The sequence below is a fragment of the Notothenia coriiceps genome, unplaced genomic scaffold, assembly GCF_000735185.1.
Source record: "Notothenia coriiceps isolate Sejong01 unplaced genomic scaffold, NC01 NC01_scaffold00000339, whole genome shotgun sequence".
NCBI lineage: Eukaryota > Metazoa > Chordata > Actinopteri > Perciformes > Nototheniidae > Notothenia > Notothenia coriiceps.
Window position 1 is genome coordinate 5,687,074 of NW_011333040.1, and position 25,288 is coordinate 5,712,361.

The following is a 25,288-nucleotide window of genomic DNA, read 5'->3' on the forward strand; positions in this document are numbered from 1 at the left end:
TCCCAGGAGAGACACTACATACTGATATACACCTGAACATCAGCAGGAGAGGACTCTTTAAAGTAGAGACACTACATACTGATATACACCTGAACATCAGCAGGAGAGGACTCTTTAAAGTAGAGACACTACATACTGAGAGGACTCTTTAAAGTAGAGACACTACATACTGATATACACCTGAACATCAGCAGGAGAGGACTCTTTAAAGTAGAGACACTACATACTGATATACACCTGAACATCAGCAGGAGAGGACTCTTTAAAGTAGAGACACTACATACTGATATACACCTGAACATCAGCAGGAGAGGACTCTTTAAAGTAGAGACACTACATACTGATATACACCTGAACATCAGCAGGAGAGGACTCTTTAAAGTAGAGACACTACATACTGAGAGACTCTTTAAAGTAGAGACACTCATACTGATATACACCTGAACATCAGCAGGAGAGGACTTTAAAGTAGAGACACTACATACTGATATACACCTGAACATCAGCAGGAGAGGACTCTTTAAAGTAGAGACACTACATACTGATATAAACCTGAACATCAGCAGGAGAGGACTCTTTAAAGTAGAGACACTACATACTGCTATACACCTGAAAATGAACAAAATATGTCCTCTTTAAAAATGAGAAAAATCATCAATCAATACTCTCTAAGGACTGCAGGGAATCAATATTATATTTATCCAACAATGGAAAATAAATGTATGTAGACCATCACTAACGCTGTGTTTGCAAGTGTCATTTAGATATAAAAGCACTTTGCAACTTTTATCAGAATAAAATCCTTTATATTCTCTTGACAGGAAAGCAGTTATTTGTGATTGTCAGACAGGCTGCTGGAATAGTCTGTTTGTAATCATGAACATTCAACACCATGTCAAAAGTGAAGGAAATATGATAAATGGATAACTTGCTCTATCTTCATTTTACGCCACTGGAAACATTTTTAAAATTATGATGGAATAACAAAAGAACAAGCAAGAAGGCAAATAACAGTCATATTTACTGCAAGGTTTACACTCAGTGTAATAAACTGCTCATTTAGAATAGTTGTAAATGTCATTTTTTATAATTTATTGTAACTCCAAACAAAAATAATTTCTACAAAAAATATTCAAATAATGTCATATAATATTGATACGTGGTTGATATCTTTTTCTCTCTCTTTTAGACTTCTGATAAGTTAAATTCTGTTAAATTCTGCTTCCTGAATACTGTGTGAAGATTAAATCTCGCTAAGTGTGGCAACAATCACTCATTCCTATAACATCCACAATAGTGACTAAATTCTTTTTTTATAATTTGTAACCCCCTGGATATAATATAATATGTATAATCTCAGCGACTGTAAGTGGGCACATTAGATACAATGACTCAAGATATAATTATTAAAAAAAGAAAAGCAGCAGAAATAGAATAAATGTAAAATCAAGTCTCATCTTCTGAGAGGAAATGAAACCTGGTTAATATACTATGTAGGCCTCAGCAGCGGGATCGAACGCCGTCGAGCGTTCCCACACACACACGTCGGCCGTCATTCAGACGGAGGTGGCATCCAACCAAGGAAAAAGGAAAAAAGAAAAGGTCCACATGTGTGTAACAGCCATTCCCTTAGAAGTGATACAGTGGTGACTTAAGTGTTTATGCTTTTTGGTTTGATGCACATTGCTCCAGCTCAGGAATAAAGGGAACAGTGGTTGGTATGATTCCCCCCCCCCCCCCCACTCTTTCCGTCTGCATCTTTTTTCTCTGAGGTCGCTCCTCTTTTTTTCTCACAACTGAGCACACACTCGGTATCATAACAGTCCTGTGAGGTGTGTGTGTGTGTATTTATGTGTTTGAAAGGGGCTAGTTTGTGTAGTGTGAGTGAGCTCTTTGCGAGTGCTGCAGTGTGTTCAACGCGTCCAGGCGGCCCTTCAGACCCCTGGCCTGGCGTACACACACATAAACACACACTCCCTGGTCCGAGGGGGTTCGGTGGCTCAGTGGGGCGTTAACGTGTTCAGCAGGTTTGCTAGCAGAGTGCAGAGCAGCAGGGCGGCCGTGCTGAGGTGCAGGGGGGGGGCGGCGCTGCAGTCTTTGCCCGCCTCGCAGCGGGACTGTTGGCACAGGACCCCCTTAAACTCTGGAGGACAGATGCACTTCTGGTTCTGGTTGCATGTTCCTCCGTTCTGGCATAGGAGCATCTCCTCGTCACAAACGTTAGCTGAGAGGGAGCAGACCGAGAGAGGATCACAATCAGAATACCTTTGTTCGTCCCACAGAGGAGACATTTACATTGTTACAGCTAAAGTCAAGATGGAGGCAAACAATGAAACACTATTAGATAAAGGGCATGCACATAATATTTAAAATGTTATGTGTTTTTCCTTGTATCGTGTCTTGATCTGATAATAAAGAATTCATTGTATCGTAGTTAAGGATTTGCAGACGTAAGTCGAATGAGAGAGGAGTTGGGAATAAAGAGGGCACGGCAAAGTGACAGGCGGTGAAACGATAGCGTGGGCGTAAAGAGCACAAAAGAAAGATGTATGGCAAAGAGAAAGACAGGTGAGGGGAGATAAGGAGGGGTAATGTCAGAAAGAGCATGATGGGAAACAGAGATACTTGGGGAGGGGAGGAATCCAGGGCAAAAAGAACAAAGTAGAAAATAAAGCGGGAGGAAGGGAAGAGGCAAGATGAATTCTCCAGTCTCTGCCTCAGGGACAACAACAGGTAACACCTGCCTTTTTTGTTTTTGCAGCCCTTTTCTCTGTCTGTTTTTCTTGAGCCTGCACTTTCTCAGGGTCAAGTAAAAAATCCTTGTCTCAAAGCCAGCAGAAAATACACTGCGCATGCTATATTTGCTAAGTAATGATCGGAGAAAGGAATAACATCATTACAATTCTATAAAAGGCATTAGGGAGAAACACAGAGGTACTGCAAGAGATACTTGGCCTGAACATTTTCTGTGAGAAAGAAGAGGGGATCAGGCTTTCATGACAAGAAATAATTACATGAGCAAACATCTTATCGCTAAGATAATTAGCTATTTGGAGTAACATGTCAAATCTAAAACATACTGTGATACTACATGTCCCTTATTGTACATAAACACACAGTCATAAGACTTGCATGCCTGTGGAGTTTGTGTGTGTGTGTGTGTGTGTGTGTGTGTGTGTGTGTGTGTGTGCGTGCGTAGGGTCTGTGGGAGATGGTGGATGATAGAGGTAGGCCTTTCCCTGTAATGGGGTTAAGAAGTGACAGGGTCATCAATTAAAGGAGTAGCTGATGCTGCTAATGAGCTCCATAATCTATTCCCCCGGGAGGAAAGAGAACATGGGAGGATGCCGAGCTGCAGCCTGTGGCACAGCAACTTCCTGTAAAGCTACTCTGTTGTTCTCCTCTGGATTTCTATAGAGTTGTGAAGTGCCCAATAAAATCATGCCTATTAAAAAAAAGGTTGTTTTTTGGTGTCCGGCAGCTTATCCAAATACCTTCACCCTAAACACTGCACTTCCTCGGGTCCTGAGCAAAACATCTGCCAATTGTGATGTCGATCAGATGAGCCATTGTTGAGGTAAATGACTAATCAAAACGTCCCGTACACCTCCGGTCTCTGCCTTCCTCTGTTCTTCACTAATCTGTAGTGAGAGCTTTACCCAGCATGCTGTTCAGCCTTGTAAAAAGAAAACCTTATTTTTATTGATACCAATGCTACTATCCATTCTGTTTATCGGTCTAACTCTTTATTGATTGTCTTATTGATTCATAATGAGTTTTCTGTATGGACAAAATGAGTATGCCTGCACAGGATTTATCATATGAGTCTGAACACAGTTTAGAGTGTCTGCATATAACATTTGAACATGTCAAACTAATGGGAGCAGGGGGCCACGTCTCTCCCTGGAGTTAGAGAGGACACATAGAGCGCTAGGAGTCCAGCTAGGACGAATAAGTGTTTGATTATGAAAGTTACGTTGAGGTAATTCATGAACAACACTGCTATTTCTTGATGCAAGTTTCCAGCAGGGTAGATGCAGAGTTTGACACCATGATGCATTAGTTGATGCCAAATATGTAAAATCAGATCATTCTTTTTTTTACTCAAACAGGACATATCAGGAAGTCTGGGGGACCTTTCTTTAATGCATTCAATACTCTGTAAAACAATCTGTTATTGGTATAGTTATCTGAAGTATATATATGTATATATTAATTTAATCAAATTCCTTGATCCAAATGAAATCAAAGTATAGATGTGACAGAGACTCACAGTAACAGCCTTGTTTCCAGTAGTATCCGGGCAGACAGTCGTCACACTTGGCCCCCGTGGCTCCGTCTTTACACTGGCAGTAGCCCGTGCCGTTACACCGGTCATGAACAGAACCCATCTGGTTGCAGTTGCACTCTGAAGGAGGAGGGATAAGGAGAGATTTGAAATTCAGATTTGACCTAGAGTTGAATTAAGTTTGGCCTAAACGTGTGCATTTGTATTCAGACCACATATTTGTCTCTGTATTGATGGCTTTCAGAGCTGCAGCGCTGTGTGTCAGGTGGATGTTCATCAAAGTACAAAGGCACACTTCTGCAGATATTCAGACCTGAAATGAAGGCTCTTTTTTAGCAAGATTTGTTTTGCCTTTTTCAAACCATGCATCTGTTTTCTTCCATAGAACTCCCAGATAATGTGATATGGTGTCTGGAGATATAAACTACTGTAATTTAAAGCATTTTTAAAAGCTGTTATTTGATCTTACAGACAGTCAAATACAGCCTGAAAGAGACTAAAGTCCTTCCAAACAGAAAATGAAATGACAGAGGGGTTTTTGTCACATATATATCATCTGTTGTTTGGGAAACGTATCCCATCTAAACAGAACTGCAGGTTATTTTGATCGCAGCATATCTGCTTTCAAAGGCAGGTAGAATACGTGCAGGAAACATGGCAGTGTTTTGAATAGTTTAGGGAGATGCTGACGTCTTTTTTGTTGTGCTACATAATTAAACCACCTTAAGGTTCCTTCTGTTGACATTCATATGATGTTTGATAGCTTAAAAAACACAACTTACTCATATTTCATCTCCGAAACGCTTTGAACTCTCCTTTACTACCAATAACACATTGGTACAAATGTTTTTCTTGCCTTGAAATGCTAACTACTTAATGCAATTCACACTTTAAAAGAAGATGACATTGAATTTTAAAGCATCATTTGTATTTCGTGCAATTTGTGCATCGTTATACATATATTAATAGATGCTGACTGATATCCAGATCAGTGGTAGCAGATCAGAGGTGGTGAAAAACTGCAGAGCTGCACATTTGCATTGCATCTGTCAGTTTGTGATGAATCAAGGATTTATCTCATAGTCTGATGTTAGCACATAGCTTGTCTTTCACTGTCAAATTACCTCATTCATAATCAAGTTTGATATCAAATATTAATTGAAGTGAAACAGATTACGCAACCACAGCAATGCAGATGCGATCCGTGTGTTTGTGGGTCAGGATATTGGGATTGCATGTGAGCCGCTGAGTGAATGCGTAGCTGTTTACAAATGCATTAGTGTTTGGGAGGCCCTGCCTTCTCGCTCTAGAGACGCGCAGTGTGAACTGATTTCTGCTGCCATGCTCGCTGTGTGCCAATGAGCTGGCAGATCAGCTAATGGGGACTTATTTGTGCTGACTCCAAAACCTGGCCCTGCGCGCCTCAAACACCACGGCTTTACCCTCCAACCCCCTGCAGTCCACCTACAGACGGATCCAAGTCAACACCAGATTTGAGCTCCACAGCTATGCAAACACACTGACCTCTTTTTAGGACATGCCCTCAATTAGATTGGGTTTAAAAACAGTAAATACAATGTGACAGTATTCAAACCATAAAGTGTTTATATAGTCAGAAATAATATTATCAGCTATGTTATTGTTTTTGCTCACTTGCACCTCAGCACATTGAATTTCAAATGTTTAAGTGTTGAATTTGAGCTTTAAGGGTGCCTGAGGGTGTTTGCATTTGTATTAGTCAAACATTGTTGGACTTCTAAACCTTTTTATACTTACAGTATTACCCCCAGATTCAGGACTATGCTGCAGGGCAGTGAGCCGAGACATGTTTAGTTTTTTTAATGTAAAAACAAGTTTTCTTCGCTGAGTCTAGTGAAGATCTGAAAGAGCATCTTCTGGGATCACACATTTCAGCTCATATCTGACTATTACAGATTTGTTACAGCATGGTACCTTACCTTACATAACTTTATTGAAATCTGCAGTAAACACATTTTTTGGTCATTTTTATCAGTGAGAGTCAAACTACCGGTATATCACTGTATAACTTTGCTGTTTTCAACGTTTTTCAGCTGCCCATTTAAAAATACAAAGGATATGAAACAAGCCTTTTTTGTTTATTTAAAATATATTTAGGCATCTGATGACAAAATGATGTCCATTATGCAATCTTATTTTACCTCAAGTTTCCAACATCTTATAATACCTGGCACTTTAATGTGTGGTTCCTAGATCCTCCCCGGTGTTTCTCACACAGCCACTCCCTGTGTCTGTCTGCTGTTTGCTGCTGAGTGTTTATTATACGGTGGGTTTTTGGAATGTTTTACAAAATAAAAGCTGCCTGCTGCATCTGAAAATATGATGAAAGCACTGCGAGTGAAATAAGGTTATCAATTAATTTATCGACCATATTACTGATTATTGATTAATCAAAACTTATAATTTAACCAGCAAAAAAAAATTGAACATTGTGTTAATTAAAGTTAAAGTGAATTGATTTGTACAAAGTGCATTCTTTGTGAGTAACGTCTGATTATAAATATGACTTTGGTTTGGAAAGAGAGGAAATGCCACAGGGCACCTTTTTAAATATTTAAAATACAATAATCGTTAACCTTTCACTAAATGTGGTCTATAAAGGTGTCAGAAAAAGCCGCTGTATATTTGGCAGAACTTTCATTTTTCTAAATAGGATGAACTACTGTGTGCATCTTTTTAAAACGTTACTTCTAAATTACCTTTTTGTGGCTGAAACATCTGAGTTGTTGGTAGAATTTTTTAGAAGTAGTAACATGCCCTTTCTGTCACACACGCACGCACGCACGCACGCACGCACGCACGCAGGCAGGCAGGCAGGCAGGCGCACACACACACACACACACACACACACACACACACACACACACACACACACACACACACACACACACACACACACACACACACACACACACACACACACACACACACACACACACACTCCCTGAGCCCCCTGCAGACTGACCGATGCACACGTTCTCATCATCTAGCTCGGCAGAGGCGTTGCGGAAGTATCCCAGCCTGCAGTGCTGGCAGTTCTGGCCTCGGGTGTTGTGCTTGCAGCTGACGCACGTCACGATGTTCAGGTAGTCGATGTAGCTGCAGCGGTTGGAGTGGCCGTAGCACTCACAGTCTGAGAGAAGAGACACATTTATTTTACTAGGTGATTCAAAATACAAAAGCTACAGAGTAGTGGTTGGCAATGTCATTTTATATAATACAAGATAAAATGTACTTAAGACATAATAAGAAAAAAACAAACAATTTAAAAATAAAATGCAGCAATGAGCGTACAGTTGTATTATTATTTATTTATTTATATTAATGTATTATCACAATTGGTATTATTATGTATATAAAACAAGGACCATATATAAAACTCACAGATCTCAAAAAGACATTAGCTGATTTATGCCAAAATGTTTTAATTTCCACTTGCAGTTTAATGAAACACACTGTTATGATATAAATGATATTTAATACTTATACAGTATGTGGACTGTAAACAGATATACAGAGATCGAAGAGTTGAAGAGTCTGTGGGCAAAAACTGTCCCTGAGTCTGGTGGTCTTTCCTCTGAGGACATTTGAAGTCACTTTGGAAAGGGTGGTATCTTTTCTTAAGCATTCTCATGGGATTCTTCAGGGACAGAAGGAAATGCACTAACAGATTAGTCTGATGGTTTTAGACGTCACTGAGCAGAGGACTCTGAGTGTGTTTTATGACTCGCCTCTCTGACTCTATATTGGTTCAATAAAGACAGACCCCTCCCTCTCCATTACTACACACAGGTTTGCTGAGTGTGCTTCACTGGGCTGCACTGATTACTGATGGGAATTCCTCATCTATCCGTGTGTGTGTGTGTGTGTGTGTGTGTGTGTGTGTGTGTGTGTGTGTGTGTGTGTGTGTGTGTGTGTGTGTGTGTGTGTGTGTGTGTGTGTGTGTGTGTGTGTGTGTGTGTGTGTGTGTGTGTGCATGCTTGCTTGTGTAAATGTGAGTACAAGCATGTTAATTGTGTCTGGGAATTTAATTGCATTACCGGGTGAGTAGATTATAATAGAGAATCCTAACCGAGGGAGTTTGAGGGGAGGGATGCGCTTTCAGCTTACTGCACCTGATAACAGGAAGTCAGTCTGACATCACTTAACCTCCACTCACTCTCTTCTCTGCTCGCTATTTGTTCGTCATTTCTCTTTCAAAAGATACTACACACCTAGAGCTCTTAATTACATTTTCTCTTTCGAATTCATGAATAATCTGGGAGGATTGCATTGCAGGTTATATTCTCTTCTAGGATAAATGCGTGATGAATTCAGACTTCTTCCATATTTTACACCCTGAAACCAAGGGTTAAAAAAAGAAGACCTTCTTCATAACAGAGGGAGCAATAACAACCTGATATAATTGACTGTAGGATCCGCATTGTGCAGATGAGTGCACCAAGTGTTGCTCCACATTTTCACTATGATTAACTCGGCCCGGCTGGTACCTAATTAAGCTTTTATTAAGCTTTAGAACTTGGCTGCAATAGTGTGCTGCAAGGCATCACTGTCCTCTAAAGAGGCGTTTACCAGGCATGTTTATGCAAATACACATTTAAATGCACATTAAAAAGTCGGAGTTTAGCTGTTTAATCAGCCATCACATTATTATTTTATTATTGTTTGGTTGATGATGCCAGCTGAAATATTAATGAGCTGGTTTAAAGGAAGCCAGTGAGAGCAGCGCCATAAAGTGCCTCTCTCAGCACTGAGGAAGCCACGCCGGCGGTGGGGGAAGAACTGCCTAATTAAATATAAATGGCCGATTACTCCACAGACTAGAGAGGCAATGGGACATTGTTTCACAAATTACCGTTAAGATTCAAGATGCTGCTTTATCGGTTTTTATCAATTGCAAATTGTTAACGGTGAAAGACGGAGTGTGATAGAGCTATCTGCTTCAAAGACTCTCTGAGGTTGAAGGAAAAATTGTATATTTAGCTAACAAGCATCCCTTCTCCAAAAAAATCAATAAACAGGGACGGCAACGACTTGATGGTTTAATATGAAACACTTACCTTGATCGTGTACATACAGCAAGCAAGAGGGAATGAGAATGAGCGAAATGAACAACATAAAGCATGCAATGAAAGTCATCTTTCCACAGGTTTTCTGCTTGGAAAACAGCATCCACACTTAAGGCACAAGAGTTTATTGATCTGAACCTAAAGAGTCCAGAGGATTAAACCAAGCATACATTTCCTCAGGCCCGGTGTCGCTCTCTTACCTCTGAAAGCATCGTATATGATCCCAAACAACTGTCTGGCCTGGGGCTCTCCTGAGATCAAGAGTTTCAGGAGTCCTTGAGGGATGAAGGTATCTTAGTTCAAGATTTGTCTCCACATCATTCACTGCGCCACAGTCAGCTAAAGCATTATACCTTCAAACAGCAGGTATGGGTTTGCATCAGTACTACAGAGAGGTCCTAGGTGGAGGGGATTCCCACTAGATTTTACATTAAAGAGGAGGGTTGCTTTGTTCTATAAAGCTGACATAATCTTCACCTAGTGCAGTGTTTCTTAACTCGTTGGACAGATCCCAAAAGTCAGATTTTGTGAGAGTCTGTAAGCAAAGAGCAACTGCAGTGCTGCACATGACTCAAGAGTTTTTTCAGCTTCACATTTGAGTTTTGTTAATATCTGTGTGGACATGGAAAGTAGTGTAGCTTGTAGCTTGTTGTCCCTGAACACCCACATGGTGTTTTCAGTTAATCTGGCTGATTAGACAACTTCTCAGACTGTGTGGGTAGGAATAGACTGTAATTGATTGACGTTTTCCTGAGTCTCCTTTTTAGATTATGTGCACCTGCCTGGAAGAATTACACCTTTATCAATCTTTCTGGTAGGTCTAATCAGCCAGAATACCTGAGAACAACTGTGTGTGGGTGTTCACAGGCTTTAAAGCAAATCATTATAAAAACAACAACATCAAAGTTCATTATTGACCTTGGAAAGTCACATTGACAGACCTTGTGTTTAGAAAAAGTGCAGTTCTGGAGCTTTTGATTTCAATACAAGGCACCGGCCTACCGTGCTTTTTAAAATGGACATTGTCTTAACATCATCTGAACAATAAAGACTGGTCAAACTGGTAAGGGAGAGTGTGTGATAGAAGAGAAATGTTGCATGTTTTTCTTGAAAATACTCAGAAAAGCTTATAGACCCATTAAACACTGCTGCCAAAAGCGTATGAGATGAATAAAGAATGCCAGTTTAGAGATCAAACTGCTTAAATGATCAACTGTGAGCGCAAATGATTTGTTTAATAGAGCTATAACCGCAATACTTTGTTGCTTATTAACCTCATCATGATAAATTGTGGTCCCCATTGTGCAACCAGTCATGGATCACTCTTCCATAACATCATTTTAAATTCTACCTTTCTGTTTCTGTCTTTCTGTCTCTTCTCTGTCTTCATCCTCTCTCCCAGCAGAGTGTTTTGAGGTCTCCTGACTCCCACTTTCCCACTCAGGTTTGTGGTGCACTACAAAGAATCAACAACTTGCAAATCAATCTGTATTGACGTAGACCAGATTATCTCTGGCTGTTTCACCAAACTAGACAGAACAGCGGCTACTGACAAGACACCAACAGCCAATGATTTGTGAGAAACCTTTGCTAGTATAGATCCTATCTACATCCGTAATTGACCAAAGAAATAGGGTTAGATCATCAAGCCTGTTTAGAATATTAAATATCTGTTCACATCCAAATGTTCTGACTTTCTATAATCCCTTGAACAGACAAGAACTGAGGGTGTTTAAAAAAGTTAACACATTATTTTGACGGCAGAAAGAACATGGGTTATTGTTGTTTAATGTGAAATTCATATTCCTTTTCTAGTCTATCCATTTCCCACTCCATTATCCTGCTTGCTTGTTATATCCTTCCCTACAGTGTCAATCATTGTCACATATAAAAATATGGCGCTACAGTTGGTACCAAATTAAGATTTTCCTTAAAGCGAATGTTGACTGACAGGTTATCAGGTAGTTGGAGATAAATTTAGATACGTTTCCAGTTTTAGTTTTTTCACTATGAGCTGCCAGGTTTAACTCGCAGTGACAGTTTATCTACAGCATGTTTACAGATTCACTTCTAATCACAAATCAACAAAAACAATGCCACCTCAACATTAAAAGACACATCTCTATTTTCATCTTTTCTCTCTTGCCACGATGTCTCATGTAGGTGTTCTTTAAATGTATGGGAGACTGACTAAACCAGAATTGTAATTGACGTAAACCAAAATAGGAGGTAAAAAGATTAATGAGATTTCTACCATTACCGATAAGAGATTTTTTTTCGTCGCCATGTGTCTTATGTTGGTGCTCCTAACTTTCACGCCACATTAATCATAAACACAACAAGCAAAGGCAAACTATGCCTAAGGCATTGAATATGTTTTCATCCTCAACCATCTTTATACTCAGACAATGTTTATCTGAGTTCTTTGGTTCATTTTTTGCTTTTTTAAACTGAGATACAAATAATTTGCTCATGTTGGTGCCAAATTAGGATTGCCTACAACCAAGCTACGTATTTGACACAAATACATTAATTTGGATCAAATTCTGTCGTTCAGAGTGACCCATTTTAACAATTGGAGTTGCCAAGTTTAGCTTGTGATCAGTACATGTCCTTCAGGCTTGCAGGAGACTGCCCACAATTGTCAACATACAGTATGAAGCAAAAACAAATAACCATTTTGCTAAAAGATAATGTGCTATGTAGTTCGGCTCTACGGGTAAACTACAGTAAAAACTACAAGACCTATGCCACCCCTACATGTACCTTTACTTTGAGCGTTTCTCTCCTCTCCGTGCCTAGGTGAGGTTGTTGTTTTGTGACCTTGAATATCATGTTCGTATCCATGAGTCTTGTGTATGTGTCCTTCAGGCTTGTGGGAGACTGACACACATAAAGGACATAGCAATCAACAGCTGTTATACATTTGTTCTGTGACAAATTTGGTTTGGGTTGGAAGTTGCCAAGTTTAGCTTGTGCTAAAAATGTATATACTACATATTCGAAGAACACTAGATTAACTACACTACTAACATATACCTTTGTGTTCCGCCTCACTATTTACACTGTGCCCAGATGAAGAGGTGGTGTTGTGGCCATGAGACTCTTCTATGTGGCCATGCATCGATTCTTCGATGCCAAAAGTGAGAATGTGGCCATGAGTCTGTTGTTTGTGGCCATGAGTCTCTCTTACTTGGCCATGTTTCGGTTGTACCTGGCCTGGAGTCTCTTGTACATGGCTATGCATCTCCTGTACATGGCCATTAGTCTCTTCTTTCTGGCTATGAGTCTCTTCTTTGTGGCCGTGAGTCTCTTCTTTGTGGCCATTAGTTTCTTGTGCGTGGCCATGAGTTTCTCGTATGTGGTCTTTTGAATTGTGGCCATGAGTCTCTTCAACGTGGCCTTGAGTCTCTTGTGCATGGGTATGAGTCCCTACTATGTGGCCTTGAGTCTCTTGTGCATGGCCATGTGTGCCTCGTATGTGGTCTTTTGTCTCTGTTACGTTACCATGAATCTCTGATTTGTGGTAATGAGCATCTTCAACGTGGCCATGCGTTGGACCATACGTCTCTTGTTCATGACCACGATTTTCTGTGTGGCCATGTGTCTCTTTAACGTTACCATGCATATCTGGTATGTGGCCTTTTGTCTCTTTTAAGTGACCATGAATCTCTAATCTGTGGACTTCAGTCTCTTTGACATGGTCATGCGTTGGTTGTACATGGTCATGCGTTGGTTGTAATTGGCCATGAATCTCTTCTTTGTGGCCATGAATCTCTTTTACATGGCCATGAGTCTCTTGTACGTGACCATGATTGTCATTTACTTGTCCATAATTCTCTGATTTATGGCCATTCATTTCTTGTACATGGCCATGAGTCTCCTTTACTACGAGATGTGATTCTTGTATTTGAGCATGGATCTCTGGTTTGTGACCATGAGTCTCTTCAACATGGCCATGCGTTGGTTGTACCATGCCAAGAGTGTCCTGGACTTTTACATAAGTCTCTTGTTGGTGGCCATGCGTCTCTTCAATATGTCCATGAGTTTCTTGTACCTGGCTATGAGTCTTTTGTAAATGGTCATATGACTCTCGTTTGTCGACTTCAGTCCCCACTATGTGGCCGTGCTTTTCTTGTACATGGCCATAAGTATCTTGTAGGTGACCATGAGAGTCTTTTTTGTTGCCATGAGTCTCTTGTCCGTGTCCCTCAGAATTGTGGGAAACTGAAACATAACAGTTGTCTTTTAATACAACAAACAAAAAGTCAAAACATGGGCAAAAAAACATGGGCAAAAAAACATGGGCAAAAAAACAGGGGCAATGTTTTTGCTTAATTGCCAGGTTTAAATTGTGGAGGAGGTTCGTCTACTGAAGATTTTCATCACTACAGGTTGACTACAGTATATAGAACTACAAGATTATTGCTACCACTAAATACCATAAAAGTACCTTCCTCTTGCTCAGATGAGACTGTTGTTTTGTGGCCATGAGTCTGAAGTTCATGCTCCTCAGACTTGTTGGGGACTGAAACACCACAAATATTATTCACATTAAAAAGCAAACATGTTGATACATTTCTGCATTTCCCACTGTCAGGAGGGCGAGTTGCCAAGTTCAGCTTCTAAGGAAAGTTTGGCATATTTTTTGCAACTGAAGTAAACTAAAGTATGTAAATATTGGAGAACTTTGCCTTCACTTCTTATAAAAGTGATACCTTTTCTTTTGTTCTGCTCGTCATGCTCGCTTTCCGCCCCGTGCCCAGATGGCGGTGTTTTGTATTCATGGGCCTCATGTACAAGTGCCTCATATTCAAGGGGAACTGAAACACAACACTCCCCATTGAAATAACAAACAAAAGTCTACAAATATATCTGCTATTTCCATTGTTTTAGGGAATCATGGTTGAGAGTTGCTTTGTAGTGTACTTCACATGTTTGCATAAGTTATACTACAACATTCATCTACATTAACTCTATTGTAGTGGATATACTCTAACTCTCTACATACACAATATATACAGTACCTGTCTCTTCAGTTGTTTTTTCTTCACCATCCTCCTGCTCCTCCTCACTATCCTTCCCTTGCCCAGGTAAGGTTGCTGTTTTGTTGCCTTGAGTCTCATGAAAGTGTCCCTCAAACATGTGGGAGACTGAAACACCGTAATCGAAAAATAAGTTTGATAAGAGACAGTTTTGCTTTAAGTTGCCAAGTTTACCACAATGTGAAATTCTATACTTTAAATCATCACCACTACACCCAATTACATTTGGCTACAATCACTACGCTATGTAGTCAAAATATACCTTGCATATGTCGAGGTGAAGTTTTTTTGCAGCCATGGGTCTCATGTACCTCTCCTTCAGATATATGGACTAAGACACCACAATGTTCATTAAAATAACAAGAATAAATCTATACCTATTGTTTCACCTTATTTTTTAGGGGGCCATGTGTTGTGAGTTTCTACGTTTGATTTTTTATTTTATTGCACATCTGTTTTCATACTTTTGATCAGTATATGATTGTATAAATCAGATATTGTATCATATTAGATTTGTATACTTTACACAGATAGAAGATTGACACCGTAATGATATGTATCATGAGAAAACACAGTTGTCGTCACAAAAAAGAAACGGTTCAACTATTACTAAGTTGTAATAGTTTATCAACTTCATATCCTTTTCTCAGCAAGATAAATCTGTAGATAAATACATTCTTTATCTATTTCACCTTCATCCTACTATTGGTGCCAATTTGATTTAGCTCCATCGCTTTTGCTGAGTGACTATCAGGTTTTTACGGTCCTGCTTTTCATTGTGTGCTGTCAAGTTATACTCATAGTAAAAGTTTATCTACTGCATATTTACAGCACCAAAGTAAAGTACTTTATATAAATCCACAAGAACGACGCCACAACAAAGTATAAAATAATAATGCCGCTCTTTTCAGTTTCTCTAGCTTTATGATCCTTCTCCTTTTCTGTTTTGAGGCCAATATAATCAGATTTTGTACAAGAACGCATGAGGTGTTTTACAGGCTGAACAAAAAGAACTTTATAATTAGTCTGATACTGCAGTGGGTTAAGATTACTGATATCGTCTGCCTTTCTCCCCTTTTTCCTCAGGGACCTTGTTTTCTTTTCTCTTTTCCTTTCACCCTCTGTCAGATAGTGGATCATCATGGGCCTCAGCCCTGGTTCTTTTATTTTTTGGAAAAAGCTTTGAGTCAGAGAAGCTTGAGAAACTCGTTCATCACGGCACTTTCCTTCTGCGTGTGGAAGAAATGACATGCACTTCCTTTTATCTGAATGTCCTGACATTTCGTGTATGTGCTTGTATCTTTGTTCTTTTTTACAGTAGAAGAGTATCTTATTCTATATCTGGTGAGAGTGTATTTGCCCAAAATATGAATATTCATAGGATGCTATATCATGTATTGTATTGCTTCCCCTTATGTTGAGATTTAATTTTCTCTGCGGTGCGCTCACACGAAGAATCTCAAATCAACTCTAGCTCACGCATCCCGCTTTCACTGCATTTTTAATTGTCGCTTGCTCAAGTTTTCCCTTTTCTTTTTCTTTACTCTGTATGTTCCACTTTCCCAGAGGGCTTTATGCCTTTCCCAGCATCCTTTGCTTTGTGTTTTTGGGGCTACGAATAAAATAACAGAGATGTGAAACCGGTTCAGTTTATGGATCAAGCTTCCTCTTCCTTTTAGGGGGCACAATTCAATAAATCTAAACACCACAGTCTTTCTCACAGATTCGATTCAGACTAAAAAATATAATTAGCCAATCGCATGAAGCGACCACAACATGCACGTCATTGAGGGACTAATGATCACCACACCACCAGAGAATACAATGCTGCATGCATCCATCTGGGTTTCCCCTTGAGGTGTTTTTGCACCGGCGATGTACGTCTCCAGTTATTCTTCAGAGTGGGGCATCCTGCAAGCATCCTGCTCCCCTGCAGAGCATCCCGCTTCAGGCGATCTCCCGCCCACTCACTCCCCCTTCATCCTTCCCTCCCCCTCCCTGGGGCTCCAGTGAGACAGGCCGCCAGCAGCTGTTCTCACAGCACCCTGGACCATTTCACACAACTGGCATCATGCCATCAGTACATCTCATCAAAGTAACCCCTGCCTCCCCCTACTCATGTCCGACTCTGGCCCCACTGGACCTCCTCTCTCACACATCTGTCACCGCTGCACACGCACGCATTCACACACACACACACACACACACACACACACACACACACACACACACACACACACACACACACACACACACACACACACACAGGAGAACAAATCCTCTCTTGTGGGAGAAAAGGAGTCTGAATCACAGTTGTTTCAAAAGGCTGATGTAGCACAGCAGTGAGCATAAATGCATTTCATCTCAGGACCGGTGCTGCCTTGGGGACAGGAGTGATTTGAACTGTTCTTGGCATTAATCTCAATCAGCTCACCCGAACTGTCTGAAGCAGCGTTCAAAGTTCCTGCTCACTTTACACAGACACATAAGAGGAACCTCAAAGATCATGTCTTCATTTTATTTAAATCTTGACATTCATGTATTATTGCCCCTCTATGACATAATATATCTTTTACTGCAGTAAGATAAAGTATATATTATTTATTTTCCCTCCAAATTTCAACCCCAAAAAGACAATTTGTATATACATTACTCACCATGTGCTACCTTGAATTTGTGAAAATAGTGAATAGACTTGATGATTTGTATTACATTTGGGCTGTTTTGCGGTTTAGAAACAGCCTTACTATATCAAAACTTTCGTTATGTTCACTACTTCCCAAATGCATTTTCACTTAAACTTTAGTATTTGAAACACTTCTGCATAAACAGTTTCACGCTTGTGCCATCATCTGTTAGAGTATTGTGTTTTGCAGAAATGTAAATATTGTTTTTTTTGTTGTTGAATGTACACGTTTGTGAAGTAGTGAGCTTATGACTGGACAAACGACACTTGAATTATAATGCACGAGTTGTGAGAGAATTTGTAAATAGGTCATTTGATTTACGGTTGATATACTGTTTCTAAACAGAGCCCCCATTTACGTCAATCCATCCAAAGATGTTCTCCATTTTTGTTGAACTTTTTTCCCTGTTGAGGCATACCAGATAACTTTCTTTAAAAATTCACGGTAACTCGGGCTGAGTGATTTTTATAAAAATTATAATTTTGGCATGGAGTATTCTCCTAATGTTAAGGGGGATGTTTTTGGATTAGATCTGATTCTGTCTGCTGTTACGTCTTCACATCTTTCTGTCACTCTGATCATGTGGCTGATACTCAACAATCCGCTCTCTGTCTCCAAATGATGCAAAGACAGAGTCATCTGAGACGTTTCTCAACCTGCCAGAGCTCATCCTGCCTCTCACTCACTCGCCCACATTAACTCCATTCCACTGCCACGAACCTAAATTGAATAAGCGTCCCTGACATGTGATACGATGCTGAACAACATAAGATTATAAAAGCTTATGAGGACGTTAACGTCACTTTCACCTCCTGAACAATGTCCATTTCAGAGAGGTTCCACCCCATAAAAACCATCAAGCTGTAACTAAATTAGATTATTCTATTTTCTGGCACTACTCTATATCTACTGTCATCTGTGGGTGTGCCTTACCTCCTCTCTCACTTTGCCTCGGCTCTGAGTGTTTTCCCTCAGTTTCAGGTAGGCTCTTGTGATGGTAAAGACGAGTCAGGACAGACTTCATTGTGATTGGATGGTACTGGTGGTGTTTATGTTGATCAACAACTGGATGATGTGTGGATTCCTTTGGGACTGGGACAGACAGATGTGTGTGTTCAGGGGTGGTCTCTGAAGGTGTGAGCTCCTCTGCTGAAGTGGGGGGAACCTCTGCAGGAACAGGAAGTGTGTCAGGTTCTCTTGTATGTAGTGGGGGCTCATACAAAGGGCTGGGTTGCGGTTGAATTGTTCATTTAGCTGAAATGACCCTGAGATTTTTAAGGGGCAGCCATGATAAGAGCTGCTGGGCTCTCTAGATGATAGGAAAGGAGCCTCATTACTTCCCTTATAATCTCCTTCAGTTTAGGATACACTGGACCATCTGGTAGGAAGGAAAGGAGATAATGCTTTCCCACAATAACTTGCAGGCGCAAAATTGAACTAGATGGGCCGTTCACAGAAACAACAGGTCATGACAATGCGGATCATCTAAGTCACAATGCTTATTCAGCATTTTCCAATTTATGCCGTAATTTGAAGAAGGGCCTTTTTGTTTTGAACTTTCTCCACTGTTAAATCAAAATGCGAAATATGAAAGTTACTTTTATTACTGTCAAAGGATCAAATACATTTTCACAATACTGTTTCTCAACCTATTTGAATGGAGGTGATGTGTGGGCCTAACAAATTATGCATATATTGCATAAAGTTGTATTTGTCTAAATACGTTCATACAATAACACAAAGGGGGATTCATGTGAATTAAAGCATGTGGAGTGTTTATGATAATGTTTCACTTTTATTTTATTTAAATTCTCACATTGGTTATAAACAAAATATGATTCTCCTATGTCCATGTTTATAAAACCCCCATATACTACACTATAAGAGCGCACAGGGCAAAGTATCTGGACCTAATCAGCTGTACGGAATGTTTTTCGTTTGCCAATGGCAGACATAATTATAACATCCGCCTGCGCAACATAGCTATGTCGGCCATTAAAAGAGCAGTCAGATTCTTCACGTATTTCATTAACCCCATGATGTTTCTCATAGAGGTTGAATAATATTACATTACATGTCACTTGTTAGACACTTTTATCCAAAGCGACATACATACATTCAGTACTGTGGACAATCCCCACAGGAGCAACTTGGGGTGAAGTGTCTCAGGGACACAACGACATGCTGACTGCAGTGGGACTCGAGCTTGGTACCCCCTGATTCGAAGTCCAGCACTCTATCCACTGAGCCACAGCCGCCATACAGCCGAATACGCTGTAATATATTGTTTAGGTAAGACCTGAATTTTTTGACAATTCTTCCACTCGAACACATTGTCTGAAAGTTGGGTGGAGCCGTCTATAACTTTGGTTTCTGCTGCTGTAGCTCTGGTGTCTGTTGCATTAGTTTCATGAGGACAGATAATGTAAATACAATGAGGAACGAGCAGGCTAAGACATTAGCATAAGAGATGCAGCCTCAGATTGTTTATCCAAAGAAAGCCTAGCTATCCCTTATTTCCTCCCAATGTACACACACACACACGCACGCACGCACGCACGCACGCGCACGCACACACACACACACACACACACACACACACACACACACACACACACACACACACACACACACACACACACACACACACACACAGAAGTGAGAACACACAGTGATGGTGTGATTTCACACTGCTGAGATAGGCTAAACTCAAAAGCTGTTCCACAACCCTTTCACTGCTGGAGAACTGTTTTTTTGTTTGTTCTGTAAAACACAGTGACTGTTAAAGGTGTGACTATTGTTATCATGGTTGTAAAATGAAATATCACAGTGTGTGTCAAAGTGTGTTGCTCTATTTTACACTTACCATGCTGTTTGGGGATGTGTGCATATGTGTTTTTGTCATCTCCCAGTTTGAGAGATGAACAATAACGGACGTTTTCACGTGTCACCTTCACATCAGCAATGAATGAATTCTGTACAGTGATACAATACCACATCATCTGAATACACAAAACGGCTGGTATACATGTAGTGTCCCTGGTTTGGCTAACCTGAAGTGGATGGACCTGGATGTTTCTGGTTCATCTGAGTTTGTATATTATATATGTTTTATTGCACTTATTGTAAGTTGATTTGGATAAACGCGTCAGCTGAATTAAGTGTTATGTCATCTAACATGGTTTGGTTGCCTGATTTCTATCCTACGGTTAGAGAAAGTAGCATTAATCTTCTAGTTCTAATATTTATGTTCCCTCTAGGATAGTCGGTTATCCACCTCCATTGTTATATATATATATGTTCAACTAAATGTGGAAAACAGATATAGAGAAAGCATCTAGCGGGCACAAAAGAGGGCTAGCAAAGGAGTTGTAATCTCTAACTTATCAATATAAGCAGGAGTTTTTATAACTTTAACCATCTATTCTAACTATTCTAGTATAATCACATTACTATTATGATGTAACCTATACTTTGCAAGAGCCTACCTTCACTTAGATCAGGATGATGAGGGTTTAGAGGGCTGAAATGTGAGTTTCCAACCCCATAAACGGAGCCGCTGGAGGATAAGGAATCTGCATGTAGAAGTAAAAAGCTCTTAGTGTCATTTTCAGCCATGCAACAGCGCCATCACTCTCTCACGCATTGCAGCAAACAATCTAAGCTGATTCATTACATAATCTGTGACGTGGGCCTGTCTGTTTGTGCAGATGGACTCATTCACTGACACACACACACACACACACACACACACACACACACACACACACACACACACACACACACACACACACACACACACACACACACACACACACACAGCAAGCATACAGTGCACAGTCCCTGCTCGGACACAGCTTCAGGTGTCCTCCACACTGATGCATTTGCATATAATGAGATCATTTGTGCCGTGTATTAATGTAGCCGAAGAAATGATAACAATAACGTTTAATGCCACCTGTCAGTCTCAGCATGCTCATCGTTTATTAGCGCAGTGATGGACATTGATTTAACTCTGCGCTAATGAAGACATTGGGATTCAGCACCAGTTAACGTTTTTATCCAGAACACCTAATGGTGGCGCTCGGAGTGACTGCATGGATGTTTTTAATACGTCACATGATTTTCCAGACATGATCCAATCTATCTCAGTCTGAGGGCAAGTTCAAGCTTTATAAAAATGCAGGGAAGGTGGAGAGGATTGTGGTTGGTCTGGCGTAGCAGTGTGTGTTTGCAAATGTTCTGTATTCAGGTTATTCTGCGGCTCTGGGAAGTCATGTGAGGTCACGGGTTTTGGAAACTGTATATAGGTAGATGTATGACTGGGTTTTAGGATTTTGTCTGACCTCTCCTCTCCCCTTCGCCGAATGCCCATCTTTTCAGCCGACCAATGGGCTGCCTCCGCTGTGGATCAGACTCTCTTGCCAATAGATCGCTAATCCTCATCTGAGCATGCTCCGAGACTTAACTGGGACAGGGACAAAGGGTGAAACTGCGATGACATGCTGCTAATGTGTATAAGGATGAGTCTGCTTCGGCAGCACACACTACAGACGAGATCCAAACATTTATTGTACAATGCATATCCTACATTACCTACTTATATGGCATGTGCTTGATCAGGTTTTAGGTAATGAAACAGAAAATATGAATTGTGTAGCCATTTTTTATGTGGAGCAAGAAATACGAAAAAATGTAAATCCCAAACTGCCTTAACTCTTCTCTTTAAATAGTTCACAAATGTCGTTTTCCGTACAGGTATTTCTGCAACACATGCATGTGTAAATGCAGTTAGGGTCCAGAGAATAAAGATGATGTCATTCAAAATGGCTTATGTTGTAATGTGATGTAGTTACAGCCACACATCATTATAAAACCTGTGTGTTTGCTTACATGGCCATAAATCAGTCGTTTAGGGTTCGCAGTTATTTTGTAAATCTTGGAAAAATGGAAGATGGGTAGATTTCCACTCACGCTTAACTAATTAAACCAATCAAAAAATCCAATCTTTAGATTAATTGACAAGGAAAATATTTGCAGCCCTATGGAGGTAAAATATTTGTTGTACAACCAATTTTTACGTCGATGAAAATTGGAGAAAAAAATCCCAATATATATATATCGTATTTTCAAATAATAAACACGCCTCTTTTAATGCATATTTAAATGCAACTGTGAGCTAGAGAAGATAACTGAGATTAGAGATGATGTCATTCAAGATGGATTATGTTGTAATGTGATCTACTTATGAATGTCACAGGAACTTCAGCTACATGTGTATCAGTTGGTGTGTGTGTGTGTGTGTGTGTGTGTGTGTGTGTGTGTGTGTGTGTGTGTGTGTGTGTGTGTGTGTACGTACAAACAGTAGTGGCAGCCGCTCTGTGAGAATAGAACCTAAGACCTCAGATCCCCGGGAGAAAAAAGAGTGGAGGAAGATGATTTATTGGTTTCACTGAACTGCACCATATGCCCGCCATAACTCCAAGCATGCACCACACACACACACACACACACACACACACACACACACACACACACACACACACACACACACACACACACACACAGATGACAAGGGTATACTCCCGTCAGGGTCAGGCTCAAGTCAAATACACTTCTCTAAATCTGGGATAGCGGAAGAAAAAGGCAGTAATACTCTGCGATGATCGTCCTGGTGTCCTAAAAGTGCAACTGTGTGAGGGGTTATGTATGTACTGATTTTAAAACTTGATATATTGCATTATGTGATAGTATGTATTTGGTAATAAGTGTGTCTGAAAAAAGATACAGCTTGAATCTCATTAGCTCTTTAAATGTGATATTTCGGATGAAAGTGTCAATGATTTTCTTTGTATACATTATAGTAGATTGGCATTAAATTAATGGTCAACACATTTGATAGTGATTTTAATGCTTGGATAGTAATAATAAACTGGTTTTAGTTTATAAAATGTGATTTTTCCTTATTAATCTATGATTGTCAATTGAATACCTTGGGACTGTTGTTCAGACAAAACAAAAATGTATGATGGACATTTTCTGAAATTCTGCATTGACCTAACGATAAAAAAAAACAAATCCAAATATAATGTCTAGAATAATTGACAAGGAAAATAATCACAACCTAGTTATGCTGGTGAAATATAGTCCAAATGACGTCATGGTAAACGAAAACAAAGCGTTTGATGTGCCGCGTCCTTCACAGCAGGATTTAAAAAGCTTTCGCAGCACTGTGACTCTGTTTCTACAACATTGAAGTTTCTGTCAGCCCCTCCTAAATCACAGCTAATCATTGAGTTCTTTGACTTCCCTACACGATGCCAGCCAAACAGCAAAAGTGCTGTGCTGTTCAACAAACACTCTTAATGGATTTCCTTCAGACATTGCAGCTCCTCCCACGTCCTAAGTGTTCTCCTGCAGGACCGCTGCCTACCAAGATGGCAGGTTTAAATTTAGCATGAGGCCGAGCCGGGCTTTGAGGTCCACTTTACTGTACATTCAAGCGTCTGACAGAAACTGCTTGCATCCTAGGCTGCTTAAGATCAGTCAGTCAGAACAAATAAAGTCAAACTGTCCAAACAGTTTGACGCCAGCACTCTCAGGACGGGACGACCCACGTCTGGCATTAACGTCAGAGATATACGACCGGGGATCAGCCGATGTACAGCTTCAGACCTCCACTAAGGATGAATTATGCGTGATATATACACAGACACAAACCCACTGCTCTTCAGCGTTTATAATCACAACCAAACGCACAAACATTCTCCTGTGTTCAGTTTCCACATCACTGCTGCTGCCTCATTTGACCAGCTGTGGCCAGGAATTCAACTATTTAGATCCTTAACCTTGTGAGTGAAAAAGTTAAATGCTGCGCTGTACAAATACTCCAAACTTTAGTAAAAGTTAGCGGGTATTGTAACCAACATGGCCCCTTTCATTGTGTTTTAAAATAACTTAAAATGAGATTATTATTAAAACCTCTGCCAAGGAAGTTGGTTTCAGTTTGGGTTTACTTGCACTATATTTTTCTGTTTTTCTGTATGTTGCATTGTTGGAGAAGCCTGTGACCTAAGATTTTCATCGACATAATTACTCTGTAGCTATGTTCGTATGACAAATAAAGAACCTTGAACCTTGGGTTTTATGTTTGTTAGCTGTCAGCATGATTACCAAAAAACTAATGACAGTTTTCATTAAAGTTCCTGCAATGGAGAAACATTGGCCAAGGAAAACAGTTTTAATATTAGGAGTGGATTGATTTAGAAAGGCAGAATTCTACTTTTTGTTTCATTTATAGAAACAGCATTGAGGTAGGACTCTCCGACTCCCCTTAAATGTATTCACCAATAAGCAGCCTTTTTATTTGTCAAAGAGGAGTTTCTAAACCACTTCATAACCATATTATCTTTTGCTATTCAAAAGAAAATCTTCCAAATAAATAGAAAGAAAGTTATTGAGTGTTTTTTACAAAGTGGAAGATACTGTATGTGCAAGTCTCTGTAGATCATTTTAACTTGTTTACAATAGAAATACACTTTTTTTTTTGCTTATTGGCTTTTCTTGAGAATAGTCACAGTGAAGACCGCCACGTCAAAAAAGAAGTTTCCGCAGTGTGTGCATTATGGATGTTGTTTATATAAAGTTAACTCCAGCTGTCAAATACCTCTAGCTATGGCTAATGTACTTTCTTGCAGCTTCCCAAGGGGCTCCAAAGGTTCATGGGTAAAAGCCGGGTATATAGCTCAGCTTCTAGGATGATTGTGGTGCTCTCTGCTTCACCCTTGGGACCACCCTCACAGTCGTGTTCACTGCATTTCACCTTCAACACTTCACCTTCAGATTCAGCTTCACCCTCTGTCTCATGTTCAGGAGCACTAATGTCTTGTATGAAGTTGAACATAGGTAAAAACGATGAATAAAGGGGCCCTGAAATGCTCATGTTCATATCAGTGCGTAGTGTCTCTACTGTGACATGTTTCCATGCTTTAATGTTCAAAAAGCTCTTTATTTTTGCTGGCTCTGTTGTGATAAGTCAACCGCACACAAGTACAATGTGTTGGAGCGCTAGCCAATAGAAGAGCGAGTGTTCCATAGTGATATCACTCTGTTACTTTAGTAAACAAAGGAGCCCAATGGAGCCGTTTCAGGCAGGGGGGG

The 25,288-nt window shown here is 40.1% G+C and overlaps 3 protein-coding genes across 7 annotated transcripts in view; 1 reads left to right on the top strand and 2 right to left on the bottom strand.

The window, feature by feature from the left end:
- Positions 1-25,288, top strand: part of LOC104943801 (high affinity cationic amino acid transporter 1-like) — a 228,951-nt gene that overhangs the window by 183,008 nt on the left and 20,655 nt on the right. The gene's annotated exons all lie outside the window — the stretch shown is intronic.
- The window catches only part of cd2bp2 (CD2 (cytoplasmic tail) binding protein 2), a 297,553-nt gene that overhangs the window by 172,407 nt on the left and 99,858 nt on the right, over positions 1-25,288 (bottom strand). The window lies entirely within an intron of this gene.
- On the bottom strand, positions 782-20,761 carry LOC104943762 (netrin-G2-like). 3 transcript variants are annotated; one of them, XM_010769237.1, is made up of 6 exons: positions 20,617-20,761; positions 18,062-18,295; positions 9,597-9,671; positions 7,293-7,460; positions 4,274-4,408; positions 782-2,224 (listed from the first exon to the last, which is right to left on the bottom strand). In XM_010769237.1, the coding sequence occupies exons 1-6, from the start codon at positions 20,744-20,746 to the stop codon at positions 2,001-2,003; spliced, it is 966 nt and encodes a 321-aa protein (XP_010767539.1). In that variant the 5' UTR covers positions 20,747-20,761; the 3' UTR covers positions 782-2,000. The 3 variants fall into 3 exon arrangements, with proteins under 3 accessions (XP_010767539.1, XP_010767532.1, XP_010767546.1); XM_010769230.1 differs by lacking the exons at positions 18,062-18,295; positions 20,617-20,761 and adding exons at positions 12,163-12,279; positions 12,436-13,039; XM_010769244.1 differs by lacking the exon at positions 18,062-18,295.